The sequence below is a fragment of the Pipistrellus hanaki genome (genome assembly GCF_964339955.1).
Source record: "Pipistrellus hanaki genome assembly, chromosome: 4".
NCBI lineage: Eukaryota > Metazoa > Chordata > Mammalia > Chiroptera > Vespertilionidae > Pipistrellus > Pipistrellus hanaki.
The window spans coordinates 77,655,178-77,668,371 of NC_140506.1; the positions used below are offsets into that span (position 1 = coordinate 77,655,178).

At 38.5% G+C, this 13,194-nt stretch overlaps 1 protein-coding gene across 2 annotated transcripts in view; it reads right to left on the reverse strand.

Annotated features, from left to right (window-relative positions):
- LOC311620946 (S-adenosyl-L-methionine-dependent tRNA 4-demethylwyosine synthase TYW1) overlaps window positions 1-13,194 on the reverse strand; it is a 103,199-nt gene that overhangs the window by 74,061 nt on the left and 15,944 nt on the right. For both annotated transcript variants that reach the window (XM_084880689.1, XM_084880688.1), the window contains one exon: window positions 3,602-3,701. In XM_084880689.1, coding sequence (XP_084736815.1) covers window positions 3,602-3,701 — 100 coding nt within the window. The remainder of the gene's footprint in view (window positions 1-3,601; window positions 3,702-13,194) is intronic.

The window sequence follows — 13,194 nt, forward strand, 5'->3', positions numbered from 1 at the left end:
ACATGCAGTTGCTTCTAAACAAGATGGAGTAACAGATAGTTTCCTCTCCCACCTGAAATACCAAAAATGGATAATAAAATATGTAAAACAACAGTTTTCAAGATAAGAAACATCAGGCAACAAAAAATGGTAATCCCAGAGATGGAAACCAAACAAGGTGAACCCTATCATTACCCAAGCTTACTGTCTTAAAAGTGTCAAGGCCCTGTAGAAAGGTGGAAACCACATAAAACTCAGTGTTCTCCCCTAGCTGAGGACATGGAAGTGAGAGTATGAGGAGCCATATGGCTAGAGTTAGCAGGACTGTGCGCCTGAGAGACAAAAGTTACACAGAGATTGAACTCAAGAGTCTGCAGAGGATTCCTATAAGCGTTTGCATGAGTCCTGCTTAGTGCATATGTGAAAGAAAAACTACCCAAGAACGGGAAAGAACCATCTGACAGGTACATTAGAGGTGTATCTGGTGCTCACAGCCAGGTAGGAACTGTGCCAACCAGACAGAAAAACTTCCAGATTCACAAGGCTTTGGGCAGAGTGTACAGAAGTATTTTGCCTCAATATGGGGAAATAATTAGCTGTACAGAGCTGGGTCTGGTCTCACCTAACAAGCCATAAAAGATTAAAAAGTTCAAAACTGCTTCCAAGTAATTTGTTTTACTCCCACAACAAAGCTCAAGAATTTTTATAGAAATGCAAAAAATATATAGAACCCAATAAAGTAAAATTAGATATAGCATCCAATAAAAGATTACCAAGCATGCAAACAGATAGGAAAACATAGCCAATAATGAGGAAAATTATCCAGTAACCAGAAATAGCATATATGTTAGCAGATTAGAGCATTAAAAACACTTATAACTATGTTCCCTGGTCTTGAAAATGTAAGTAGAGACATGGAAGATATAAAAAAACGCAACTGAACTTCTAATGATAAAAATTACAATATCTATGCAATAAGTAAATAAATAAATAAATAAAAACATTGAATAAATTAATGGAAGATTAGATATTAGGGAAGAAATGATTGCTAAATTAAATTTGGAGACATAGCATTAGAAACTACCCAAAATGTAAAATGAGACAGAAAAAATAATTTTAAAAAATGAAAAGAGCAGCCCCAGCCAGTGTGGCTCAGTTGGGGAATCATCGTGTGCACCAAAGAGTTGCAGGTTCAATTTCCAATCAGGGCACATGCCCAGGTTCGGGGCTCAATCCCTAGTAGGGGGCGTGCAGGAGGCAGCTGATTAATGTTTCTCTCTCATCAATGTTTCTACCTCTCTCTTCCTCTCCCTTTTTCTCTCTCTTTAACAATCAATAAAAACTTTTTTTTTTAATATGAAAATAAGCATCAGTGAGCTGTGGGTCAATTTCAAGTGGCCTATGATATAAGTAATTAGAATGCCCAAAGAAGAGGAGAGAGAAGTGACAAAAAATATTTAAAGAAATAACAGCCAAAATTTGTCCAAATTTAAAACTATAAATCCAGAACCAAGTGGTTCAACAAATCCCAAGTAAAAGAAACATGAGAAGAAAAAAAAGAAAAAAAAAGAAAAAAATAAAGAAAAAAAAAACCCTACACTGAGATACACTAAAATGAAATTGCTCAAAATCAGTAATTAAGAGAAAATCTTACAAATAGCCAGGGGTTAAAAACATTACATTCAGAGATTCAAATAGAAGATGACTACAGAGCCCTCATCAGAAGCAATGTAAACAAACAGTGGAACAACATGACAGGAAAAAAGCTGTCAACCTACAATTCTATATCCATCAGAAATATCCTTCAAAAATGAAAGCAAAATAAAGTCTTTTTAAGATATACAAAAGCTGCCGAAACCGGTTTGGCTCAGTGGATAGAGCGTCGGTCTGGGGACTGAAAGGTCCCAGGTTCGATTCCAGTCAAGGGCATGTACATTGGTTGCGGGCACATCCCCAGTGGGGGGTGTGCAAGAGGCAGCTGGTCGATGTTTCTTTCTCATCAACATTTCTAGCTCTCTATCCCTCTCCCTTCCTCTCTGTGGAAAATTAATAAAATATATATATTTAAAAAAAAAAAAAAAAAAGATATACAAAAGCTGAAATGTCTTCACCAACAAACCTACACTACAAGAAATGCTTAAATAAGTCCTTCAGGCAGAAGGAAAAGCTATCAGAGAGAACTCAGATCTACACAAAGGCATGAAAAGCAACAAAAGTGGTAACTACAGAAGTTAACATATTAATTGTTTCTAATTATTTAAATATTTAATAGATATTCACTAAACCAAAATAAATAATAACAATTTTAGCATAGGGTTTATAAGTAAAAAGTAAAACATATGATAACAACTGCATAGAGGTTGAGGAGAAAATATACTATTGAAGGTTGCTCTGCATGAAGTGGTGTACCACCACACAAAGACATACTATGTACAATAAAGCGATCTAGGATAAAACCTCAAGTAACCACTAAATAACAAAGAGTACAATAACTAACAAGCTAACATAGGATATAAAACAGAATTATTGCCCTGGCTGGTTTGGCTCAATGGATAAGGCGTTGGGCTATGGACTAGAGGGGTCCCAGGTTTGATTCCCATCAAGGGCACATGCTTGTGTTGCAGGCTTGATTCCCAGTGGGGGTGTGCAGGAGGCAGCCGATTAATGATTCTCTCTCATCATTGATGTTTCTATTTTTCTCTCTCTCTCCCTTCCTCTCTAAAATCAATAAAAATATATTTAAAAACAAAAACAGAACTATTAAAAAATTAATCGAAAAAGCAGAAAAACAGGAAAAAGAGAATCAAAGAACAGGAGACAAGCAGAAAATGAACAGCAACATGATAGATTTAAACATACCATAAAATCACTTTAAATAGTCCATATATCCAAATTAAAAGACAAATATATTTATTTATATATTTATATATAACAATATTTATGTATATTTAATACTTTTATATATACAAACAGATTTATATATAAAATCTGTATATTCTTGTCTGTCTCCTCTAATAAGACTAAAACTCCTTGAGGGAGATAATGTATTACGTTCTCTGCATCGTCATAACCATCATATAAAAGATTCTCACTAAAGAAGGAGAGAGGGGAGAAAGTCAGTCTATTGACTCCCAATTCTTGTCTTTCTTCCATAAAAAATATAATTCAACAATATTATTTGTACATTTGACTACAGCCTCTTTAATAAGGTATAACCATAAAAATCCAGATATACTTCTAGATAAAACACTTCTAATAAACCCAGCATAATATCAATATGTTCTTTTTTCTGTATTTAAAATTTTTCCCTGAATAAACAATGATTTGTAAAGAAGACAGTAATGGCATTTTCTTTCTGTATACCTGAGCCACGGAGTTGCTAACATCCCAATAAATCACGCAGAGAGGAATATGGTGGCCCAGGCAGCCAACACACAGTGATCCACAGAAACAAGACTCCCTAGACAGCTACAACTGGCACAGCAACACAGACGCTGGGCTAGAGAGGGACTTCACCACCTACTTTCCCCCTGGCACTCCCAATTTTATGCTTCTGCTTTCAGGTATTAAATTAGAATGCTTAAAACATAGTATTATAACAACAATTCTTAAGGGCTTTCACCTTGCTTGGTAAGGGCTTCTCGGAGAGCAGGAGTAATCATAGCTCTTCTTTCACTGTCTTCACTCTTCACAGTGTTCCTTAACAAACCAGTTTTCTCTTCCTGCATTAAAATAAAAAAAGAGTGAAAGCCAGAAATGGTAATGCACAATGAAAATAACAGCACAGCAATCATGAACAGGTAACATGAACAAAAAGATTCATCATGAACCATGGCCCCACAACCCTGTTCTCACTAAAATGATCACATTTTCAGTCAGACAATAATCTAAAGACAAGCCAGTCTTTTTTTTGTAAATAGCTACATACACCCACAAAACATAAATCAATAAGCATGTATCTACATGTCAGATATTTTAGCACACTGAGTACAAACCGCTACATAATTTCAGCAAGTTATTTCTCTGAGGTTCAATTTCCTCACCTGAAAAAGGGGGAAAGTAGTATCTATGGAGCAGGAATGGATTGAAGATTAATTGAACTAAAATCACCTGGCACAATGCCTGACACATAATAGAGTTCAATAAATTATAGCTACTGCAGTTACTGAATCTGCAAACCCCAAATACAAGTCAAAAAAGAACTCTGGGCCGAAACCGGTTTGACTCAGTGGATAGAGCGTCTGCCTGCGGACTGAAAGGTCCCGGGTTCGATTCCCGTCAAGGGCATGTACCTTGGTTGCGGGCACATCTCCAGTAGGGGGTGTGCAAGAGGCAGCTGATCGATGTCTCTCTCTCATCGATGTTTCTAGCTCTCTATCTCTCCCTTTCTCTCTGTACAAAATCAATAAAATATATTTAAATATATATATATATATATATTGAATATATATATATATATATATATATATATATATATATATTATTGATTTTTCACAGAGAGGAAGTGAGAGAGGGATAGAGAGCTAGAAACATCGATGAGAGAGAGACATCGATCAGCTGCCTCTTGCACACCCCCTACTGGAGATGTGCCCGCAACCAAGGTACATGCCCTTGACCGGAATCGAACCTGGGACCCTTCAGTCCCCAAGCCGACGTTCTATCCATTGAGCCAAACCGGTCCCAGCAATAAAATATATTTATTAAAAAAGAAAGAAAAAAAAAGAACTCTGGGCTTCCCAGACAACCATCTGCTCAGAGACCAAGTTACTCCACAACCTCCACCTGATGCCCCAGTAGCTCCTTTAGAACAGCAGTCGCTAACCGGTGGTCTGCGGACCACTGATGGTCCATGAGATCCGAAAGGGTGGCAAACGCTGCTTTACAAGATCCCATGAGGAAAATTTGTCTTCACTAAGAGGAAGAAATCTGAAGGATAAAATGGATTGTTTCCTTTTGACTTCGACCACTAGAAAATTCCACAGCACACTGCTGACCACTGTATAAGGTCTTGTAGTTTCTGTAAGTGACCCTCATTCAGTTTTTTTTATGGGCTTTTCCTCTCTTTTTAAATCTTAGTATATGTACATTTACATTTTTTTAAGTTATAGCAATGTCTTTTTGAAAGATGTTAAAGAGCAAATTAATATTTTCAGACAATACACAAAGTCTGTGCTATACTTTAAAGGCAACACTCATCAGATTTTAATAAAAACTGCAGAAATTCAAAATAATTCCCCTTGACAGCAGCCCTACCACCAAGCCCTAGACTGCCCTTTTTAATGTCCAGCCCCCAGTGAATCAGTGAGCAGAACTCACAATAATACTCTTTCCACCTAAAAATGAAAACAACTCACAGATGACAAGATGTCTGAGATCTAAATCAAACTAATACAGAAGAGAGGACAGTCCATGGTTGAAGCTGAGCAACAGACGATAGGGATTCAGTCTATCATTCTGTCTACTTTTGTGAATGTTCAGTGTTCTCTATACATAAAATACGGAACATACTAAATATTTGTTTTAATAGAGAAAGGTAAACAGATGAAATTCAGAGCTAACATCTCTACCTTCTCTGTTACCTCAGGGACTTACTCTAAAGTAGGAATTCAGTGAAAAAGTGCTTTAGAATAAAGTGTACCAAATGAGAAACAAACGCAGTTAATTCTTTCTGTCCTAAAAGTTAGCATTCCAAACTGCTAAATATAATCTAAATGCAAAGTTAAGAGAAATTTTGCTTCTGTTAGTAGAGTTCTCAACTACATATTTCCAGATGGAATTGAACTTATAAACAAACATTATCTGTTCTTACCTATTATAAAAATAAGCCCAGTGCACAGATTTGTGCACATTGAAAGGAAATTAATTAGAAGAAACCTTTTAAAGGTGGGCAGGGTGGAGGGGTACCACCAGAGGTTGGCTCCAGGGCATGTCTGGTCAATCTCACCCAGTCTGGATCCATGGAACCCCAGCTGCAAGCTAACCTACCAGTTGGAGTGTCTTCCCCCTGGTGGTCAGTGCATGCCAGTGCAGTCGAATGGTCAGACACTTGGCTTTTATATATATAGATCTGTCTGACACATGTTTGATAAATTAAAAGGATCCAGTTATTTTAAGGTATATGTTTTAAAAAAGAGTCCTTTGGCTTTTTATAAGTCTATTTCAGATCTAAAATCAAAGAAGTGAGCTAAAAAGAAAGACTTGCAGTGGAGCTAAAAGAAACAACCTTGTCCTTGACCACATTTAAATGTCTGAAATAATTCCACAGCAGTTACTGTAAGTCGCTACTAACGATGCAAGAATTGAAAGGTGGCAGTATTTACTCTTGAAAGCCACTGTCACCACAAAACATCACTCAGTTTATTTGCTTACCACAAAGGCCACATAAACCCAAAATTGGAGCCAATCCATGACATTGGCCTCTGACCACTGTGCTCAGAACTCTACAAACACCCTCTTGTGGTTGAGAACACAAACAACAAACTTCATTATATTATGTAATGAATATAATGTACTCTTCAAAGAATGGCAATGGAACATCATCCATGCCCCATCACTAGAGAAATTGTCTATTATAAAATGTGAGTATAACTACTCCAGATTCAATACTTTACACACAAAGTTTATATTGAAAGAGATCAAAGGCAATTATTAAGAGGCTTGAGCGTTAAGGATAAACAACATTTATCATTCTTGGCCTCTATGCCAGTTTGGGCCTATCTTCCATATGTAACATCAACTTCATTTCTAAAGTGAAATACAATGGTTCATAACACCCCCAAAGGAAATGCAACGCACCATTCAAATTCTAATTCTAATCTAGCTGCAGACATGGTTCACTGTTTGCCTAGAATATAACAATATAACTATGTAGGGCCTATGTATTTTTATTTTTTTACTAGAGGTCCAGTGCATGGGTGGGATCCCTCAGCCTGACTGGAAATTGGGGCCAATCAGGGGATGGGGGTGGGGGTGAAGGTGGCCAGCTGGCAGAAGGAACCACAGGAGGTTGGCCAGCCAGCCCCTCCACATCAGGGCAGATGGGAGGGGTGGGGGGCGCGCTGGTGGGGGAGAGGGACTATGGGACGTTGGCCTCAGCAGCAAACTAACTAACTAAGCCAATTCTTTTTTCTTTTTTTTAATATATTTTATTGGTTTTTCACAGAGAGGAAGGGAGAGAGATAGAGAGCTAGAAACGTCGATGAGAGAGAAACATCGACCAGCTGCCTCTTGCACACCCCCTACTGGGGATGTGCCCGCAACCAACGTACATGCCCCTGACAGGAATGGAACCTGGGACCTTTCAGTCCACAGACCGACGCTCTACCAGAGCCAAACCGGTTTCGGCACTAACGGCCAATTCTACAAGAAATTGGGCTCCCTCCTCCCTCCTGTCTGGATCTGGGTGCAGGTGAACCAGACTTGGGGCTGTCAGGGCCCCAATAGCACGCTAAGCAACGGCTGATTCCATAAGGTATTGGGTTCCCTACTCCCTCCTGTCTGGGTCCGGAGTATGGGTGAACCAGATTCGAGGCTGTCAGTGCACATCATAGCTGCCAGCCAGTCGTATAGTCTTTCTGATCATAACGGTCACTTAGACTTTCATATATATAGATAGCTGTTACATAGCCTAAACAGAAATAAATGAAGAGCCCAGAATTGGGCAACCTTTATTCCTCCCTCTCATTTAACCTTTATTCCTCCCTCTCATTTAACACGGTTTTAATTCCCAACATACTTGTTCTCCCCATCTGCAATGACACCAATGTTGCCCAAAGCCTTGATTTCTTCTACTAGACAACTGCAACAGCCAAACTAAATGGTCTGCCTGTCTCCAACAACTCTCAAACCTGTAACACTTGCCTTGAAAGAAAAAATCCCTCTCCAAGCTACTGTTTTCCAACATGCAAAAAGGAAATGCTTATGCCAGCGATACCTCAATCTAACTAGCAACAGTAGAAGACACATTTTTCTCAGATAACAGCTGGACAATGCCAAACAGGTTTTTGCAACAAAAAAATATTTTCATTACCAAAGCACACATTTCTTCTGCAGGGGTGGGAAAGTTTCTGATTATTTGTTTAAATCTGTTTCTTTTTATTGATCCTTGTTTACCATCAGGTGATCCCTTTCCTTACTAATTTGAACAGATGTTGGATACAGAATCCCCAGGTCATTTTTCTCTACAGTCAGCCTATCTAGTCTGAAGCCATAGTAGCACAGGGTAAACATTCAGTACATATTGGCCAAATAAAGGAATAAATGCCTCAAAACTACTAGACAGGTATTTCTAGCTCTAGAAAAACAGAGCTCACTTCTTTTAGTAACTCATTCTAGATCTCGAAACTTTCGATATTAAAGTCTTCCTCAGGGGTAATTAAAACCCCACCTGCTGCAATTTAACCCCATTTCTGCAGAATCCTATTTGCCTAATAAACAAATCCCCCATATACCACTCACTTGTCAGAGCTCAGTTTTTAAATGACCAGTTTTCAACAGGACTCAAAGCTTTTTGTGTATACTAGATTTTAAGGATGCTGTGTGAACTTTTTGCAAAGCAGCTTGACCAGGCGTGTCAAGAGCTCTAAAACGGTTTTCCTCTGGCCCAATGATTCTATTTTGGATAGCCTGACTTAAGGAATTTACTATTAAGACAGCCTGCACAGGCCACAGCTGAGTAGGCTGATTTAAAGGCAGTGTCCTGGAGTTGAATGGATGTCACCTTTTGTTTCTGTGTGAGTTAAACACTGGAAACCTTAAAAATAATTATGAAAGAACTAGCTTCATGTTGTTCCACTGCAGTCTTATGCAACTTTATAATCAGAACTGGAAACACTGAAATCCTTTTGTAAATGCAAATGTTTCTCTAGTGAGTAATTACCAAGCACTCACCATTTATTTCCAATACTAATGATACTGATATCACTGCCTGTCTGCTTAACCAGAACATGCTGTGAGGAGCGCTTAACAATATTTACTTACTGCAGAAAAAAAATAGCAATCCCCTTTACATTTACAATCATAACATGAAAGAAAAGATAAACAGCCTAAGAATTATCAGGCTCTTCCTGACTCACTGTTCTCTACCTGAATTCTTCTAACTTCCCTTCTGGGAACTACCTGGAGAGGCAGCCAAGGGGCATGAAACAGAGATGAGTCTAGGCTGGATTCCCACCACTTACCAGCCAGCCCTCTGACTTTGAACAAATGCTACAGTTCTCCACGCCTGCTTCTTACCCTGTGAAACGGTAAAGTGAGGATGGTAATAGTACAGATATCAGGGTCATGTTGAGGACTGAATGAGATAACCCAATGTGTACTCTGATTTCTCCTAATACTCCGAACCTACACACTGGAACTCCCTCCATCCCCACAACTCAACACACTCATCCTATTCAATCAAATGAACACACTGTGTCCCATTGCCTTTAGGATAAATCTCACATGCCCATGACAGAACATAAAAGACCTCCAGAACCCTGCCCTCACCTTACTTCTCCATTTCACCTCCCAACACATCCCATCCCCATTCACCTCTACACACACAAAACTACTTAATTCCCTAAACATGATATGCTGCCTAGCACACCATCCCCTCTGCATGTCTTCCTAGCTTTCCAATGTTTCAAACTCCAGCTCTCTTGTGCTTGAACATCACTCCCACCCTTCAAATTCCTTTCAGCTCTAGAATTAGTCGTACACCTTACTACCAAGGGAAGAAGGTAGATCATGGTGGTATACTAGTTGAACCATATCTAGCTCATTTGAAGGCATCTTCTTACAATTATAACTAGAGGTCCAGTGCACAAAATTTGTGCATGTGCATGGGTAGGGTCCCTAGGCCTGGCCAGCAATCAGGGCCAAACGGGGCCTTATGGCTGCCAATCAAGGCCTCCCTTCCCAGCTACTGGCTGGGGACCTCTGGCCCGGGCCTTTCTTCATTCTGCACCATCCCCGGGTGGTCAGTGCACGTCATAGTGATGATCAAACTCCCAGTTTCCTGAGAGGACACTTTGCATATTAGAATATATATGTGTATGTGTGTGTATATGTGTGAGTGTGTGTGTGTATGCACGCACTAAGTAGGCTGCCTTCCACACTGAACTGCCTGCCTGCACTGTGTTCCTGCAATGTGAGCCAATCTTTAAAAAGGAGTTTCTGGAATCATATTTCAAATAATAGACTAAGACTTTCACCATTCAATCAGAGCTACCCAGCTATATCATTAACATCTTCACCAACCAATCAGAGCAATCCATTCTGACAGTATTTTGTGAACCAATTAAACAGTGAGAATTTGGAGTCCTCATTTCCATGAGGACAGACCAAGCAGAGACCAGAAGCAGGGACTTCTCTCTACATAAGTCAGTTCCTCTCTGATTCTGGTAGCGCACTTTCCCTTTCCCCCCAAGACTAAAGACTACGTTTCCCCACTGGAGCAAAAACACCAAAGACATCTTACAGGATCAGAGAGGGCAGACCAAGGCAGAGCAGAATGGGCTAGAGCAGAGGTGTCAGAAAGAGACCTCCCCTGAGGCCACCTCACAGCTGTGCTGTTCCATAGCTATGCTGTTCATAATTGAGTGGTATCATGATTGAGCTGTTTGCATTGAATAAAGTTTCCTTCTTCACTACACTCCAAACTGGGGGTTCCTGTTGGTGTGGAATTGGTGCCGAAGACCATTGGTGAGACAATCTTCATAAAAACTTGAAAAGGCAGTTGCCATTATTTGGTCCCACTTTAGAGATGAGAAAACTGAAGCACAGAGAATGAAATAACTCGCCAAGAGACCACAAGCTAAGACAGTGTAACTCCATTAAAGTAGTATTATTCAAAAAGAGGTCTTATAATAGGAGTACTTTGGCCCTAGAGCTTTTAGTACTAGAGCTTCCTCTATAGTAACAACTGAGGAAATTTAGTGTACTACACAACAATGATCGGCTGAAAGAGCTCAGGAATAAGTGAGAACGATCCCCAAAGAAAGCAGTAATAACATCCATCACTGAGTTTACTATACTACGTCTAATACTATATAACAAAAACACAAGAAATATTTGGAAACTCTGCCATAACCAAACAATAATGTAAAACAAAAATGAGTGGCTTATTTTCAAATCATAATGAAATTGGAAAAAATACATATATTTTATCCAAGATCTAATGGTTTTATAAAAGATTTTTTTTTTTTTTAGTCACCTGAAATGTCATAAACCAACTTCTTTTTTTTAAAATATATATTTTATTAATTTCAGAGGAAGGGAAAGAGAGAGATAAAAATATCAATGATGACAGAGACTCACTGATCGGCTGCCTCCTACATGCCCCACACAGGGAACCCCGCAACCTGGGTATGTGCCCTGACCGGCATCCATTACCTCCTGGTTCATAGGTCGAAGCTCAACCACTGAGCCATGACAGCCGGGCTAATCCAACTTCTTAAAGTTCACACATTTCAAAATCACTTCATTTCAAACAATACTTTACAAGGCTATCCAAATTTTTCTTTAGTACTTTTCTTCAGTGCCCTCTAATGGACATAAGATAAATAAGCAAAGAAAAAGTGAAATAAGCCAGTCAGTGAAAGAAAAATACCACATGATCTAATTCATTTATAGACAATAAAGAACATTATAAACTGATGAACAAAAATAGATACAGAGACAGAGAAGCATCGAACAGACTGTCAAACGACAGTGGGAAAGCTGGGGAGGTTTGGGGGGAGGTAAGAGATCAATCAAAGGACTTGTATGCATGCATATAAGCATAACCACTGGACGCAAGACACTAGGAGGGGGATGAGGGCATGTGCCAGGGAGTAGGGGAGGTTGGGGGAAGTCAATTGGGGAGGGGGGGAGGAAGGAGATATATGTATTACTATTTGTAATACTTTAAACAATAAAAAAAGAACCCACATATTATTCCAAACTCTTAGTGTATATTTGAAATTTGTTGAGATTAGATCTTAAGTGTTCTCAAGACACACACAAAAAAAGGTAACTATGAGGTGATGGATATGTTAATTTGATTGTGACAATCATTTCACAATGAACATCATGCTGTACAACCTAAATATATACATTTTTTGTCAATTATACCTCAATAGAGTTGGGGGGGGGGGGGGGGACTATTCCAAGTTCTTCATTCACTACAAATAAAGCTTTAAATATATTTTCTAAATCTTGTGGGAAAATCCAGAAATCTATCTATATCAGTTATCTCATGCACTGAAATCTATTCTGTCTTAAGACAGTTTTACCACTGAAAATTACTGAGCATTTTAATCAAGGGCCATAAAATTATACATTTGTTTTAATCTAGTATATCAACTTTAGGAAAATATAACCTAAGAAAATATTAACATATTTTTAAAAGATGGTCTAGACCTATGCTAGTTATAACAGTAGAAAACCTGAAACAGACTAATCTACTCTAGAAAAACATATACTAATAACCCAAGTTAAAATGTCTAAGCAAACTTACTTCTCATTCTAACATCTGTCAGGCTTTTAGATATTTGACACATTTTTATATTAATGATAAGGATACACCTTATGTTTCACAACTGTACAACAATATTGTATTTTGGGGATATACCATGCTTTCTTCAATATCCGACAGTTGTTTGGTATATATGCTGTGAGGCATACCCTTGTGCAGATACTGTTTTGCATTTGTGAAGATTTATCTTCAAGGCAAATTCATACAACTGGGCCTGCTGGATCATGGGTAAATGTGTGCACATTTGGTCAAGAATGCCAGAGGGCACTCCAAACATGTTATATAATTCTGGACCCCCCCCCCCCCCTTGGCAAGGTGAGAGCGCCTATTTCCCAGAGCCCTCACCAATTGTGTGTGCTGCCCAATTTTTGAATTTTTGTTATTTTGCTAGGTGAGAAATGTAGGTCACTGCAGTTTTAATTTGAGCACTTTTTTCATATGTTTTTAAGTCTATTTGTAGAGCTTTTTCTGAGACTTACCTATTCATGTTTTTGCCATTTTTTCTATTAGGTCTAGGTCGTCTTTTTTTTAATTCAAATATTTTCCCTCACTTTATCATTTGTCTTTTGATTTTGTTTATAAATCTTTATAAAAATCACTGGTAAATTCAATATTTCATAGCTTCTGGATTTTGAATCAGATTGAAAACCTTTCTCTAATTTAAAAAATAGTGCATCAAATTCTACTATTTATATATAATTTCTTCAACATTTAGATCT